We start from the raw sequence: 17778 nt of genomic DNA on the forward strand, positions 1-17778 counted from the left end.
TTGGAATAGACCTCCGAGGAAGAGGAGTTCAAGACTAGCCTGGCCAACATGGTAAAACCTCGTCTCTACTAAAAATACATCTGAGGATCCAGGTGATGCTGTAAGTCATAAATGTATTCTGGCCCCAGGACACACAGTTGTGTGATTTTCTCCAGCAGCACTCAGCAGCCCAGGTGTAAGAATGAAGAGGTGGGCTAGGTGCAGTGGCTCAAGCCTATAATCTGAGCACTTTGGGAGGCCAAGGCGGGTGGATCACTTGAGGTCAGAAGTTCAAAACCATCCTGGCCAACAATGATGAAACCCCGTCTCTAATAAAAATACAAAAAATTTGCCGGGCATGGTGGTGGGCGCCTGTAATCCCAGCTACTCAGGAGGCTGAGGCAGGAGAATCACTTGAACCCAGGAGGTGGAGGTTGCAGTGAGCTGAGATCGTGCCACTGGACTCCAGCCTGGGTGACAGAGCGAGACTCTGTCTCAAAAAAAAAAAAAAAAAAAAAAAAAAAGAAGAAGAAGAATGAAGAGGTCAGGTGGCTGACTTGACTCAGGACTGGAGTATTACAGGAAAATAAAATGAAAAGAACAAGGCACCAAGAGAACTGATGGCAATGGTAAGCAAGTAATTCCATTAACAGACCGTAAGTCTAGGCTGGCTATGGAAAGAAATACTTCCAAGGGAGTTGACAGACTCAGAGGAAATGGAGTGAGGTCACTGAACAAGAAAGAGATCTTGATATGGTCAAAGTGTAAATTTATTGGGAATAAGACCAAGTCAGAAGGACTGGCCAGGTGCAATGGCTCATGCCTGTAATCCCAGCACTTTGGGAGGCCAAGGCAGGTGGATCACCTGACGTCAGGAATTCAAGACCAACCTGGTCAGCATAGTGAAACCCCATCCCTACTAAAAATACAAAAATTAGCCAGGTGTGGTGGCAGGCGCCTGTAATCCCAGCTACTCAGGAGGCTGTGACAGGAGAATCGCTTGAACCTGGGAGGCAGAGACTGCAGTGAGAGGAGATCGCGCCATTGCACTCCAGCCTAGGCAACAAGAGTGAAACTCCGTCTCAAAAAAAAATAAATAAATAAAAAAGAAGGACTGAAACCTATGGTCAAAATATGGGATGTTGCAACAGCCTAGCTTACTGTTTTCCACCTGAGGAATACTAGATTTGTTGATTGCTATGTAAGCTATTAGGACTTCAAAGCATACCTCTTAAGTAGTTAAATACAACAGCACTTGGTGAAAATTTTCCAAAACAAATCCTCTTGCACCTGACAATTTTATTTTTTGAGATAGGGTCTTGCTCTATCACCCAGGCTGGAGTACAGTGGTGCAATCACAGCTCACTGCAATCTTGAACTCCCAGGATCAACGATCCTCCTGCTTCAGCCTCCCCAGTAGTTGGGACTACAGGTGTGTACCACTATGCCCAGCAAATTTCTTTACTTTTAGCAGAGATGAGGTCTCACTATATTACCCAGGCTGGTCCCAAACTTCTGACCTCAAGCGATCCTCCCACCTCAGCCTTCCAAAAGGGCTAGGATTACACGTGTGAACTACCTTGCCTGGCCTCAATTTTAATTTAGCACGCACTCTGTTTTTATTTTTCTTTGAGATGGAGTCTCGCTCTGTCACCCAAGCTGGAGTTCAGTGGCTCGATCTCAGCTCACTGCGACCTCCGCCTCCCGGGTTTAAGCAATTCTTGTGTCTCAGCCTCCCAAGTAGCTGGGACTACAGGCAGCCACTACCACGCCTGGCTAAATTTTTTTTATACAGATGGGGTTTCGCCATGTTGGCCAAGCTGGTCTCCAACTCCTGACCTCAGGTGATCTGCCCCACTCGGCCTCCCAAAGTGCTGGGATTACAGGCATGAGCCACTGCGCCCAGCCAACACAGACTCTTCTATTACATCCAGAGTAATGCTTCCAATGAATAACTCCCTTAATCTGCTACTTACCTGTCATTCTATCCTATGAATTGATCAGGCAAGTTCAGAGAACTTTTTTTAAAGAAGAAAAATATTGCTTGATATTGCAGTTTTTACACTCCTTGTCCAAAGCTACATCCATGAAAATATAAATCAATTATGTCTTTTAAAACACAGGGTCACCACGAGCCTTACTTACTGCCATTCTCAATGAGTCGCTGTTGTCTTATTGTTGTTGTTGTCATTTATTTATTTATTTATTTTTTTTATAGAGATAAGGTCTCAATATATTGCCCAGGCTGGTCTCAAACTCCTGGGCTCAAGCGATCCTCCCGACTTGGCCTCCCAAAGTGCTGGGATTACAGGCATAAGCCATTGCACCTGGACACAATAAGTCACTGTTAAAGGTAGGGAGCTTAAAAGAGGTTCTGCACTGGAAGAGCACTAACAGGGAAACCTCACCTTTCTAATGCCAGCAATAACCTGAAGGATAAAAGCTGAGAACTAGAAATTATCCCTGCAAAAGCAAGACAACTTCCAGGACAAAGCAGCCAGGTGTCCAGGAGAAAAAAATCAAATACATGACTAAACTAAATATTTGATCTTTTACATTTTGGTAAATTCAGTTTGTCTCCTTTAAAAATTATAATTAGACCAGGCACAGTGGCTCACGCCTGTAATCCTAAAATTTTGAGAGGTCAAGGGCAGGAGTTTGAGATCAGCCTGGCCAACAAACTGAGATCCAGTCTCCACAAAACAGAAAAACTTAGATGGGCATGGTGGTGCACACCTGTAGTCCCAGCTACTTGGGAAGCTGAGGCAGGAGGATGGCTTGAGCTCAGGAGTTCAAGGCTTTAGTCAGCCGTGACTGTACCACTACAACTCTAGCTGGGCCAACAGAGTGAGATCCTGTTTCTAAAAATAAAAAAAATTATAATTACATTGAAATACATAGTGACTACCTTCAAATAGTACAAAGCACTTAGCAGATTTCTATTAAGTAAATTCATCTTTAATTAATATTAATGTGAAATTCCCTTAATTTCCAATCCAGTGATAGAATAAATACTTATCAAATAATTACCAGATATATGGCACTAAAAGAATAAAACATTAAAAAAAAAATTTCAGGCCAGGCGAGGTGGCTCACGCCTGTAATCCCAGCACTTTGGGAGGCCGAGGGGGGCGGAACAGGAGGTCAGGAGATTGAGACCATCCTGGCTAACACAGTGAAACCCTGTCTCTACTAAAAATACAAAAAATGAGCCGGGCATGGTGGCAGGCACCTGTAATCTCAGCTACTCGGGAGGCTGAGGCAGGAGAATCGCTTGAATCCAGGAGGTAGAGGCAGCAGTGAGCCGAGATCATGCCACTGCACTCCAGCCTGGGCAACAGAGCAAGACCCCGTCTCAAAAAAAAAAAAAAAAATCAGATTCAGTTCATAAAGAAATGGCACAGGCAATTTTGCAAAGAAGGCAGAATTTAAGTTAAAACGTGTAAGACAGATAAGACATCTTATCAAAGAACCCCATTATTTCCCGAATTTTCCAAGCCAGAAATATGGGAGTTATCCCTAACTCAACCCTGTCTACCTACATTAATCAGTGCTGCCCCTAAATGTCTTACAAATGTGTTCACTTCTCTCATTCCCACTGGCACTACTTTAGTTTCAGCCATAATTATTCTAACCTAGGCTGTGACAAGATAAGTCTCCTAACTGGTCAAATACACTAATCCAATCCATTTTCCAACTGCCCAAGTAATCTACTTAAAATGCAAATCGTAGGCCAGGCAGGATGGCTGACACCTGTAATCCCAGAACTTTGGGAGGCCAAGGCAGGCAGATCACTTGAGGTCAGGTGTTCAAGACTAGCCTGGCCAACATGGTGAAACCTCGTCTCTATTAAAAATACAAAAATTAGCCAGGCATGGTGACACAGGCCTGTAGTTCCAGCTACTCGGGAGACTGAGGCAGGAGAATCACTTGAACCCAGGAGATGGAGGTTGCAGTGAGCCAAGATCGTGCCACTGCACTCCTGCCTGGGCAACAGAGCGAGACTCTGTCTCAAAAAATAAAAAAGTAAAATAAAATAAAAATAAAATGCAAATTGTATCATTTGATACTCTCCTCCCTTAAAATCCTTCAATATCTCTACCATGGAAAAACCCAAACTCCTTAACACAGTATAAAAGCCTTTTCTGATCTGGCCTCACTCCCCCACTTCACATCTCACTTGCTTTTCTCTCTCATCTCTGAGTCCCCTGCCAGCAGTGTCTTTTCCTTCATTTGTTGCCTGGCTAATTCTTCCCTATACCTATCCTGACCCCTGTTACTTTTTCTTTGAAAATTTCAAACCAACAAAAGGTTAATAAAATAATAAAATGAATATCTACCTGTCATCTAGATTTACTGGTTGTTACACTTTTTTGCCACATTTATATCATGACACTTAACCCTAAAACTTCAGCAAGTATCTCTTATGAACAAGAATATCCTTCTACATAATGAAACAATGTCATAATCACATGCAAAATGTTTTTTTAATTTCTTAAACTATTTTCCAACAACATGGGCTTATACACCCAAAATATATAACACTGACACAATATTATCTAACGCGTAGTCACTATTGAAATTTTCCCAATTATTCCAAAACGTCCTATAATTATACTTTGTTTCATTCAGGATCAAACCAAGGATCATGCATTTCATTTGGTGGTTATCTTCTGCCCCTTATTTTTCAGGACTCAGTTCCGGAATGATATTCCCTGGGAAGCCCTCTGTGACTCCCCCTACCCAGTATGGGTTATGTGCCTCTTTCAGATGCTCTCATACCACCACTGTCATGGTATCATTACACTATTTTGCAATCATCTGTTTATCTATCTGTCTCTCATAATAAATAATAATCACTTTGAAGACTTTTTACTCTCCAGGCCCTACTGTCTGGCTCATAGTAGATACTCAATAAATGCTGGCTGAACAAATGAATGAAAACACTATAAACAGGAAATACAACTGTTATGGACTGAATTGTGCCCCTTAAAACTCATATCTTGAAGCCCTAACCCCAGTGTAATTGTATTTGGATACAGGGCCTTGAAGGAGGCAATTATGGTTAAATGAAGTCATAAAGTGGGAACCTAATCCAATAGGATTGGTGTCCTTATAAGAAGAGGAAGAGGCACCAGGAATGTGCACGCATAGTGCAAAAGCCACGTGAAACCAGAAGGCAGGTGTCGGCAAACCAGGAAAAGATTCTCACCAGAAACCAAACCTGCCAGCATCTTTATGTTGGATTTCCAGCCTCCAGAACTGTAAAATATTCTGCTGTTTAAGCCACCTAGTCAGTGGTATTCTGTTATGGCAGGCCAAGGTGAATAATATTATGACCAAAATCTATGTGTCCCGGTTCCTATAAATGATGGAATGCCAAGCAAAACCTACACCACTGCTAGAACAAAGATACCTACAAGAGACATTCCTCCTGCTTCCGGAAAACTGAACCCCACATTTAACAGAAAGAATGGCAGAAAACATTATTCTCATACTGTGACGTATACATTTAAAGAAAAAAAATGGGGGCCGGGCGCGGTGGCTCACGCCTGTAATCCCAGCACTTTGGGAGGCCGAGGTGGGTGGATCATGAGGTCAGCAGTTCAAGACCAGCCTGACCAACTTGGTGAAACCCCATCTCTACTAAAAAAATACAAAAAAATTAGCTGGGCATGGTGGCGGGCGCCTGTAATCCCAGCAACTTGGGAGGCTGAGGCAGGAGAATCGCTTGAAACCGGAAGGCAGAGGTTGCAGTGAGCCAAGATTGCACCACTGCACTCTAGCCTGGGCAATAAGAGCAAAATTCCGTCTCAAAAAAAAAAAAAAAAAAAAAAGGATCTTCAAGAACACAAACACCAAAATTATTAGTATCAATCACCATCTGTAGCAATTCAATCAGATGGAAAAGATAGTAGAGTTACATAAAGAATGTAAAGAGTAAAAGTGACTTTTTTGAAGGTAAAAAAATAAAAATTAAAAATTAAAAAAAGGCTGGGCACGGTAGCTCACACCTGTAATCCCAGCACTTTCGGAGGCCAAGGCAGGTGGATCGCTTGAAGCCAGAAGTTTGAGACCAGCCTGGTCAACAGAGTGAGATCCTCATCTCTGTAAAAAATTTAAAAATTATCTGGGCATGATGGCACGCGCCTGTAATCCCAGATACTCAGGTGACTGAGGCAAAAGAATGACTTGAACCTGGGAGGCGGAGCTTGCTGAGCCGACATTGTGCCACTGCACTCCAGCCTGGGCAACAGAGCAAGACTCTGTCTCAAAGAAAAAAAAAAAAAAAAAAAAACCAAAAAAAAAAAGAATGTAAAGAGCACACATCAAAAGGAAATTTTCTATGGGGCTTAGAACAACATTATAGACTCATCTTCCCAATTTCTGCACTTTAATATCTGCTGCTAAGTTGCTACATGCCTATGGTCATCTTCCTCACACAGATTGTGAAGACAATGGCAGAAACCATGTTGTGGGGTGGGAGCAACTGCTTTGATCACTAACAGTGGCCGGGATAGTGTTCTATTCCAGGTACACTCCTCATAATTTCTAGAAAATTATCATTATAGACAACTGACCCACCTTCTAATCATTCAGTATCACTAGATTCTCAACAGAACAACTGATTGGTCTACAAGCCCTCTCTCAAACACAATTCCTCATGTTGAGCTTCACAATTATTATCTTGGAGACTAAGAAAATGATTCAGCATATGAGCTTGCTAACTCAGCACTCTGACGCATTAGCAAAAGCCAAAATTTTTTTGATAAACAAAAAACATCTTGGTAGAATTTAAATAAAATAACAGAGTATTTACAGCTATTATGATTTCCAAACAGGTCATTTTAAGAAACTTAGAAAATTGGCCAGGCACGGTGGCTCATGCCTGCAATCCCAGCACTTTGGGAGGCCAAGGCAGGTGGATCATGAGGTCAGGAGATCGAGACCATCCTGGCTAACATGGTGAAACCCTGTCGCTCCTAAAAATACAAAAATATTAGCCGGGCATGGTGGCAGGCTCCTGTAGTCCCAGCTACTCGGGAGGCTGAGGCAGGAGAATGGCGTGAACCCGGGAGGTGGAGCTTGCAGTGAGCTGAGATCGCGCCACTGCACTCCAGCCTGGGCAACAGAGTGAGACTCCGTCTCAAAAAAAGAAAAAAAAAGAAACTTAGAAAATTGAGAAGTTGACCAAATTCTATGCCCACTTTGCTTTTTCTGCAGTACCCAGAAAAGGACACAAATCCACTAAATAATTCTTTCACAGCTTACAATGTTACTGTTTGAAATTTACTTGGATGCTGAATAACATAAATGTAATCATTCAAAGTATGCTCATGGTCTGAACTTGGTTTTTTTTTTTTTTTTTTTTTTTTGAGACAGGGTCTCAGCTCACCGCAACCTCCGCCTCCCACCTCCTGGATTCAAGCAACTCCCCTGCCTCAGCTTCCCGAGTAGCTGAGACTACAGGTGTGCGCTGCCACGCCCGGCTAATTTTGTGTATTTTAGTAGAGATGGGGTTTCACCATATTGGCCAGGATGGTCTCGATCTCCTGACCTCGTGATCCACCTGCCTCGGCCTCCCAAAGTGCTGGGATTACAGGTGTGAGCCACTGTGCCTGGCCCATGGTCTGAACTTATAAATATCAGGTTATAAAGTAAAATCGGTGTTAGATTCATATCAAAAAAAAATTTTTTTTAAGAGACAAGGTCTTGCTCTGTCACCCAAGCTGGAGTGCAGTGGCGTAATCACAGCTGACTGCGGCCTGGAACTCCTGGGCTCAAGCGATTCTTCCACCTCAGCCTCCCACGTAGCTAGGACTACAGCCACGTGCCACCACAACCAGCTAATTTTTTTTTTTATTTCTTTGTAGAGAGGGGGTCTTGCTAGGTTGCTCAGGGTGGTCTCAAACTCCTGGCCTCAAGCAATCCTCCCACCTTGGCATCCCAAAGCGCTGGGATTATAGGTGTGAGCCGCTACGTCCGGCCCGTATCAAAATCTTGACCACACTTGGGACTCAACAATTAACTGTTATTATTTCAAAGTATTTAATAAATCTCTGAACTTTTTTCTATGAAGTCTAATGTTTGATACTGAAAAAGCTAAAGTCATTGGAGAGTTTTTACTTGTACACTTGTTTTTCAAATAAAAATTAAACCGAAGGGAAAGAAACTGCAAATACAAACGGGTCTGGCCCCTCATGCATATATACATACACACAGGGTTTTTATTCTTAACATCAGTTACCTTCTGCCCTTCTCACAAAGCTTCTCAATTTCAGCTTTCAGATCCTGCTCCTTCTGCAAAAACTCCTTCTTCTCTTTCTCTATCTTCTTCTTTGTTTCTTCTCGCTTTATTGTCACATCCTGAATGGCCTTTAATATCTCCTGAGTTCCACACAATTACAGTCACACACAAATAAAAAAGAAAATAAGTTAGTTTTTTTGATGCGAAGGTTATTTTCAACTATCACAAATTCACGTATTGACTTTAGTGAATTCAAATTGAATTGAAAGAATGTGGTTGATGAGTAGCTCCAAAAGCCAGTATTCAGACCTAAAGGAGAAAGTTACAGTAATGCAGATTTCAATTCAACAGGAAAAATCATTTCTAGCAATCCAATTGTTCAAAAATGGAATATACTGCCTTGTGAAGCAGTATGCTCTTCATTACTGGTGTTCAAATAAAGGCTGAATGAACACCTGTCAAGAATGCTGAGAAAGGTGTTCTTGTACCAGGGAGGGTCTGTTACATCCAGCAAATATTGTCTTATTTCATTTTGTTATGATTCTACTTTATTATGCATGGGTTTTGTTTTACTCTTTAACAACAACAAATATATACATATATACACACACACACATATATACACAGACATATATATGTACAAACACACACTTTTTTAAATAAGAAGTCAAACAGGCCAGGCACAGTGGCTCATGCCTATAATCCTTGTACTTTAGGAACCCAAGGCAGGAAGATCACTGTGTCCAGGAGTTCGAGTCCAGCTTAGGCAACATACAGAGACCTTGCCTCTACAAAAAATAAAAAAAAATTAGCCAGGTGTGGTGGCACATGCCTGTAGTCCAGATACTCGAGAGGCTGAGGTGGAAGGATAACTTGAGCCCAGAAAGTCAAAGATACAGTGAGCCTTGATTGCACCCACTGCACTCCAGCCTGGGCAACAGAACAAGACCCAGACTCAAAAAAAAAAAAAAGTAAAATAATACAAAAGTGATAAAGAGTCATTCCCCCACTTCATACCACTTCCACCCATAAGAGTAATCAATGTGTTAACTGCTTTGTATTATGCTTTCACATCTTTCTCTATGCTTACACAAAGACATGTATACTTAGGTATGCATTTCTTCGCTTTTTTTTTTTTAAATGGGATCGTTTTACATACATTATTTTGCATCCTGATTTCTTTTATTTGACATGAATGTATTATGTCAATAAATATCGATCTAATTCAAAAATAGCTGTGTAGCATATGGATGCATCTAATTTATCCAAACATTCTCGATTAAAAGTCTATGAGTGGTCTGGCGCAGTGGCTCACGCCTGTAATCCCAGCACTTTGGGGGGCCGAGGCAGGCAGATCATGAGGTCAGGAGCTCGAGACCATCCTGGCTAACACGGTGAAACCCCGTCTCTACTAAAAAAAAAAAATACAAAAAATTAGCCGGGCATGGTGGTGGGCACCTGTAGTCCCAGCTACTCAGGAGGCTGAGGCAGGAGAATGGTGTGAATCCAGGAGGCGGAGCTTGCAGTGAGCCAAGATTGTGCCACTGCACTCCAGCCTGGGTGAGAGAGCAAGACTCCATCTCAAAAAAAAAAAAAAAAAAGTCTATGAGTATTAACACTTTTTTTGAGACAGGGTATCGTTCTGTCACTCAGGCTGGAGTGCAGTGGCACAATCTCGGCTCACTGCAACCTCTGCCTCCTGGGCTTAAGCGATCCTCCCACCTCAGCCTCCCATGTAGCTGGGACCACAGGTGCGCACCACCATGCCCGGCTCATTTTTTGAATTTTTGATAAAGATGGGATTTTGCCATGTTGCCCAGGCTGGTTCGAACTCCTGGACTCAAGTGATCCACCTGCCTCGACCTCTCAAAGTGCTGGGATTACAGGTGTGAGCCACCACACCCCGCCTTGTCTTTTTATTTCAATTAACTCAAAAATAAAATTAAAGTTTGAGCCGGGCATGGACGGCTCAAACTTTAATTTTATTTTTGAGTTAACTGAAATAAAAAGGCCTCCTTTGGGAGGCCAAGGTGGGTGGATTTCTTGAGTCTGGAGTTCAAGACCAGCCTGGGCAACATGACAAAACCCCATCTCTACCAAAAATACCAAAAATGAGCCAGGCATAATGGCACGCACCTGTGTTCCCAGCTACTTGGGAGGCTGAGGTGGGAGGATCACTTAAGCCCAGGAGACAGAGACTGCAGTGAGCCAAGAATATGCTACCACACTCCAGCCTGAGTGACAGAGTGAGACTGTCTCAAAAATAAATAAATAAAGTTTTTTAAAAAATTAAAGTTTGATCAGAGACTGTTGCTTAACTCATTGACAATTTCAATATAAGCAAAATACCTGGTGATTCTTCATTTCCTCTTCTCTCCTTTGCTGAAGCTGCTTTAATTGCACTTGGAGCTGATTCTCCACTTGCCTCTGTTTGTCCAAGACCTCCTGGTAACGCTCTTTCAACAGGGTTCTCTCTGTCATCATTTTATCCTATTATGAACAAGACAAGAAAAGCTTATTTCCTAATTTAATCACAAGAAACATTCACCAGTGCCTGTCCAGGGCATTGTATAGAGCTCTATGACCACACTATCCAATAATGAAGCTACTAGCCATATGTGGCTATATTCATTAAAATACGATGAGATTGGCTGGGCATGGTGGCTCACACCTATAACTGCGGCACTTTGGGAGGCTGAGGCAGGCGGATCACTTGCGTTCAGGAATTCGAGACCAGCTTGGGCAATATGGCAAAACCTGGACTCTAAAAAAAATACAAAAATTAGCTGGGCATGCCAGTACTCCACTGTAGTTCCAGCTACTTGGGAGGCTGAGGTTACAGTGAGCTGAGATCGTGCCACTGCACTTCAGCCTAGGCGACAGAGCAAGACTCTGTCTCAAAAAAGCGTCCAGGAACATGATTCCTTACTGGTTAATAACACTGAAAACTGATGGATCCACTAAAGAGGCCTGGGAACCTGGTATTCAGACTGAACAACTCAGCAAGCTTTCGTGTAAGTCGGGATTAGAAGCGAGGCTTCTAGGCAAGGCACGGTGGCTCTGGCCTATAATCCCAGCTTTGAGGGGCCAAGGCAGGAAGACTGCTTGAGGCTAGAAGCTCAAGACCAGCCTGGGCAACATAGTAATACATGGTCTCTATCAAAAAATAACAATAATAAATAAATAAATAGAAGTGCTTCTGAAAACAGTTTAGCTCTGCCACCCCCATGTCAGTAAATCAAGAAAATCGATGGTTACCTTTCAAAAGGACACTAAAATTTGAAGAGGGTCAACTTAAAACACATTTAGTATGAAGTAGCCCATATAATATTTAAACTGAGAGCACTAAACTAAATTTTTTCATTAAATAATAACCATCTTCAAAGAAAAAAAATTTTTTAAACAAACAAGGAAAATATCATATTATAATCATTTTTACAAAAGGCTCTCACGGCTGGGCGCAGTGGCTCACGCCTGTAATCCCAGCACTTTGGGAAGGTGAGGCGGGTGGATCACCTGAGGTCAGGAGTTCGAGACCAGCCTGGCCAACATAGTGCAATCCCATCTCCACTAAAAATACAAAATTAGCCAGTCATGGTGGCACATGCCTGTAATCCCACCTACTTGGGAGGCTGAGGCAGGAGAATCACTTGAACCCGGTAGGCAAAGTTTGCAGTGAGCAGAGACTGCGCCACTGCACTCCAGACTGGGCAACAGCATGAAACTCCGTCTCAAAATAAATAAATAAATAAATAAACAAATAAATAAATAAAAAAGGCTCTCAAGATAGGACCTTGGCTTTGGGACAAGCTAATCTTTAGTCCATGTACTGAAATGTGACTAAGGTGTCCCAAACAGCTGATTACTCAGCATCACACCTTTCCAGGGATTCTGAACCTGGATTCTACAGGGTAGACCTCAGGGAATCTTTGAACTGTCTGCAACTGATGAATGTATATATTTTTCTGAGATAAGAATTCAAAGTTTCCAGAAGATTCTGAAAGAGGATCTTAACCAAAGAAAAGTTGAAACCAGTAGATTATTCTTTTTTGAGACAGAGTCTCACTCTGTCACCCAGGCTAGAGTGCAGTGGTGCAATCTCGGCTTACGGCAACCTCCGCCTCCCGAGTTCAAGCAATTCTCTCTGCCTCAGCCTCCAGAGTAGTTGGGATTACAGGCGCTCGCCACTATGTCCGGCTAATTTTTGTATTTTTAGTAGAGATGGGGTTTTGCCATGATGGCCAGGCTGGTCTTGAACTCCTGACTTCAGGTGATACCACTGCCTTGGCCTCTCAAAGTGCTGAGATTACAGGCATGAGCCACTGCACCCAGCCTTACTGCCTTTTTAAAAGCATGTGGACCTCACTACCACCCAAAAGACAGAGCCAAACAAAACACAACCCTGGGTCTCTTCTGGTCCAGTAACTTGCTGGGTTTCCATTCATTCCTGCTTCATCTACTTGACGGTTACAATTAAGTCCCAAGTTGCTACTCTCTATTTTAAAACTTTTATTGGCTTCATCTGGTTAACGTACACCAATAACTTTTTTCCGTATGCCCTTCAATTTCTTCAGCTTGCACCAAATATCCTCTCTCTTATCTGGTTGCTACAAGCACTTTCCCTTTTTATACCACTCTTCATAAATCAACACATCTTACCCTAAAGACCTCTGCCTAGGGTGCCTTTCCCAGCATTACCTTCCCTTTAAAAAGTGTACATTTAGATATCCATATACTTAAAGGTAGAAGTTTCAGCCACAAAAGGCCAGGGATATCAAAGGGAGCATTTTAACAAAGGTTAAGTGTGACGTTCTCTTCAAAAACCAACTATCTGGGGATAAAATTAGAAAGACACAAGTAAATAATATATGAACAAAAGACTGGATGGAATTTGACTAAAAGCTTAACAGTATGAAAAAATTGCCAAAATAAGTCAATGTAAGCTTAAGAAATAGTGTCTAGAATGAGAGATACTGAGAGATCCCACTGTATTATAAAGTAATTATACTGTATCTGTACTATTATATATGGTTCTCAAGATCACTTTTTAAAACAAATATTGATAAAATAGAACATGTCTATGTGAAAGTAACCAGAATGATAAAGAAATGGAAAATAGTATCAAAAAGAATACTAAAAACATCTGAGGATGTTTCACCTGGAAAGGCTTGAACTTGGAGAGTAAGAGAATAAGAGGAGGAGGCATAAAAAAACTTCAAATATACACAGGGCTAACAAGCAGGAAAGGAACTGGATTTATTCCATAAAGCTCAAGAGAAAGCTACAATAAGAACTTTTTTCTTTTTTTTTTTGAGACAGATTCTTACTCTGTCACCAGTCTGGAGTGCAGTGGTGCGATCTCAGCTCACTGCAACCTCCACCTCCCAGGTTCAAGCAATTCTCCTGCCTTACCCTCCTGAGTAGCTAGGACTAGAGGCATGTGCCACCACACCCAGCTAATTTTTGTATTTTTAGTAGAGATAGGGTTTCACCATATTGGCCAGGATGGGCTCAATCTCTTGACCTCGTGATCTACCCTCCTCGGCCTCCCAAAGTGCTGGGATTACAAGCATGAGCCACTGTGCCCGGCCTGAAGCAAGAAGCTCACTGCCACTTCAGCCTCCTGGGTTCAAGCAATTCTCCTGCCTCAACCTCCCAAGTAGCTGGGATTACAGGCTAATTTTTGTTTTTTTGTTGTTGTTTGTTTGTTAGTTTGTTTTTGAGAGAGTCTCACTCTGTCACCCAGGCTGGAGCGCAGTGATACGATCTCGGCTCACTGCAATCTCTGCCTCCCAGGTTCAAGCTAATCTCATGCCTCAGCCACCCAAGTAGCTGGGATTACAGGCACACGCCACAACACCTGGCTAATTTTTTGTATTTTTAGTAGAGATGGGGTTTCACCATGTTGCCTAGGCTGGTCTTGAACTCCTGAGCTCAGGCAATCTGCCTGCCTCAGCCTCCCAAAGCGCTAGGATTACAGACGTGAGCCACTGTGCCTGGTCTAAATTTTTGTATTTTTAGTAGAGACGAGGTTTCACCATGTTAGTCAGGCTGGTCTCAAACTCCTGACCTCAGGTGATCCACCCACCTCGGCCTCTGAAAGTGTGAGGATTACAGGCGTGAGCCACCGCGCCCAGCCTGAAGCAAGAAGTTATAAGGGTTTTATCTTCATCTCAGAATAAAATCTAACAATAAGAGATTTTATTTTTGTTTTTTGAGACGGAGCTTCTCTGCTGTCCAGGCTAGGGTACAGTGGTGCAATCTTGGCTCACTGCAACCTCTGCCTCCTGGGTTCAAGCCATTCTCCTGCCTCGGCCTCCCGAGTAGCTGGGATTATAGGCACGCACCACCACACCTGGCTAATTTTTGTATTTTTTGTAGACACGGTGTTTCACCGTGTTGCCCAGGCTGGTCTCAAACTCCAGGGCTCAAGCGATCCACCTACTTTGGCTTCCCAAAATGTTAGGATTATGGGCGTGAGCCACTGTGCCTGGCCAATAAGAGCTATTTTTTTTAAATGTAACTGGTTGCTTTGTGAGGTAGTAAGCTTCCCATCTTTGGAAGTGATCAAGGAAAAGTCAGCTGACCATCTGTCAGGGATTTTATGAAGGGGACTCCTGCACCTTTTCCAACTGAGATGATATGCCTCTAGATCTTCTATTTGATAATGGCTTCATATAACAATGACAGTTTAAATACTTACCAAATTCTTTTCAATATCTTGATCTGTGTTTACCTCTGAATCAGCCGTCTTAAAATCAGTCTATAAAGGAAAAAAGCTGTATTTAGAATCGTTCAGAGACACTTTAAAAGAGGCAGAATCACTAACACCTAGAATTCCGCCACAGGTAACTAACTTTTTGCTCTTTCCCCTTACCAGCTTCCAAGCAAGCTAAGCAATGTAGTTCTGGCAAATGGACACCAACATCCACACTGCATTAATCATCGGTCCCACAAAATAACCCAAACAAGACCCAATGACTGACTAAGAGAAAGCCTCAAGTCTGAGATGAGACGTCTGCCTTCTACAGTCTGTTGTACCCATACTTTCTCCTATAACAAAGCACACCCGTCACTAGAAGGCAGGATACACTGTACTTCTTAAGATGTGACTCAGAGAATTAACAAGGATTCTTCCTGCAAGGACAAAGATGATAAATATGAATGCTAATGTCCTGCACTCATTAGTTACTCAGTGAAAGAGACTACACGTAGGTCATAAAGTTCCTACTTGCCATAAGATTAGACACTGGCTACTGGCTTTCTTATTTACTGAACATCAGAATGAAGTCATTGTATGGTACTGTTTGAGAGTAGTATGATGGTTGCTAGCAAAAAAACAAAAAACAAAACAAGCCAGCAAGTTCTCCACCAAATATGAAGAAATATCTCCCACCCTGAACCCCACCACCCCCCAATTACATTTTAGTAGTAGAAACTTGACACTTGACCTGTACAGCAATGTTCTGAGAAAGCTTCAGGGAAGAGCTATCTTGATCATCATCCTGATCCACTCGGACTCCTTCAACCCCATTTGCTGGAGACACTACAGGTCGGAAATCCAAGCTTGTGTCCCTGTTACCTTCCTTTAGGATAGAGGCTTGTGGGGATTTCTCTTCAGAGCAATTCGCGGAGGCAAGCTGCTTAGTATGGCACCCTGCCTTAAGAGACCGAGTGACTGCATGGAGGCTCTCCTGGAGGCTTGTGTCCCCCTCCTCTCCTGCTGTGCTGGCCACGTCCTTCAAATCAGACTGAGACCCACTGCCAGAAAGACAAAGGGCTGTGGCTATCAAGTTTTCTCCTAAAACCACCTGGTGCGCTGCTGAGGTGTCACCTGCTGATGAACCAGGATTCTGCTCTGAGTGTTCCAAATGGACATTTCTGTTATTCTCCTTGGTTATTGTTTGGCTACTTACACTCGACAGAGGCAAGTTCTTCTGCTTCTGTGCAGAGTCTTTGGTGCTATCAAACACATAAGATAAAAAGAAAAGTATATAATACTTTCAACATAACTAGTAGAAGAACAAAACTAGACTATGTAAACCCTCCCGACTATCATAATGAAAGAACTTAGTTTCAATCCAATGATTTCTTTTTTTTTTTTTTTGAGATGGAGTCTCACTCTGTCACCCAGGCTGGAGTGCAGTGGCGCAATCTCGGCTCACTGCAAGCTCCGCCTCCCGGGTTCACGCCATTCTCCTGCCTCAGCCTCTCCGAGTAGCTGGGACTACAGGCGCCCGCCACCACGCCCGGCTAATTTTTTGTAATTTTAGTAGAGATGGGGTTTCACCGTGGTCTCGATCTCTGACCTCGTGATCCGCCCGCCTTGGCCTCCCAAAGTGCTGGGATTACAAGCGTGAGCCACCGCACCCGGCCTCAATCCAATGATTTCTATCCCATATGAAGGTAGTATAGCTTGGTGGTTAAGACCTAGTTTTTTGTTTTTTGGTTTTGTTTTTAGAGACGGTCTAAACTCTGTCACCCACGCTAGAGTGCAGTGGCGCAATCGAGGCTCACTGCAGTCTCAATATCCTTGGCTCAAGCAATCCTCCACCTGACTCATGAGTAACTAGGACTACAGGCACATGCCACCACGTCCAGCTAATTTTTTGTATTTTTTGCACGGTTTTGCCATGTTGCCCAGGCTGGTCTCGAACTCCTATACTCAAGGGATCCATCCACCTGCCTCAGCTTCCCAAAGTGTTGGAATTATAGGCGTGAGCCAGCCAAAAACCTGGGTTCTAAAGACAGTCTACAGTAAATGGCCAAACATAAATGACTCTGAAGATGCAAATAATTTTTGAGAGCCAATTTGAATAACTTTTGGGGATACCGATGAATTAGCCTAATACTAGTTAGAATATTTAATTTAGTTGCATGTACTAATTTAGTTATACATAATATTATAATAAAATATTAACTTAGAAATATTGTTTTTATTCCTCTCTCACCTTTCACAAGAATAATTTTCATTCAAATTCATTACACAGATCTTTGATCAGAACCACTTTTTAAGTTCTTCAACAGTTTTCCAGAGTATAGCACCTACACTTTAAGTTGTCTAAAGTAGACAATTTTTAATCCAAAATTGAAGCTGTCAATAGAAATTTTATCCCACACAGTAAGTATACATATGCTTAACATTAGGATATTCTGTCACTTGTCACAGCCATTCAAGGTACTGCTTTTATTTTTTTTTTATTTATTTTTTTTTTGAGACAGGGTTTCACTTTGTCACCCAGGCTGAAGTGAGGTATTGCTTTTTAAAGAGGTCTTTAAAACATATTTACAATGACATCCAACATTCACAATTGTACATCTTTCACCCAGGAATTACGCCTATGTTTAATTTCTTTGACCCCACCCTCTTTTTTTAAACTAATTCTATAACTGACACTCTTAACCATACCCAACCAGCAATGGGGATTCGACTTGATGTGTCTTTGTTTCCTCAATCGTACTAGTTCAAAATAAAACAACTGAAAGAATATCTCGGTGGGGAGCAATGGCTCATGCCTGTAATCCCAACACTTTGGGAGGTCAAGGCAGGA

At 42.4% G+C, this 17778-nt stretch overlaps 1 protein-coding gene across 2 annotated transcripts in view; it reads right to left on the minus strand.

The window, feature by feature from the left end:
• The window catches only part of RNF214 (ring finger protein 214), a 57401-nt gene that overhangs the window by 34647 nt on the left and 4976 nt on the right, over nucleotides 1–17778 (minus strand). For both annotated transcript variants that reach the window (XM_003253201.3, XM_003253202.3), the window contains exons 3-6: nucleotides 15679–16189; nucleotides 14931–14990; nucleotides 10577–10717; nucleotides 8228–8367 (exon numbers count right to left, since the gene is read on the minus strand). In XM_003253201.3, coding sequence (XP_003253249.1) covers nucleotides 8228–8367; nucleotides 10577–10717; nucleotides 14931–14990; nucleotides 15679–16189 — 852 coding nt within the window. The remainder of the gene's footprint in view (nucleotides 1–8227; nucleotides 8368–10576; nucleotides 10718–14930; nucleotides 14991–15678; nucleotides 16190–17778) is intronic.

The sequence above is a fragment of the Nomascus leucogenys genome, chromosome 15 (assembly GCF_006542625.1).
Source record: "Nomascus leucogenys isolate Asia chromosome 15, Asia_NLE_v1, whole genome shotgun sequence".
Classification (NCBI taxonomy): Eukaryota; Metazoa; Chordata; class Mammalia; order Primates; family Hylobatidae; genus Nomascus; species Nomascus leucogenys.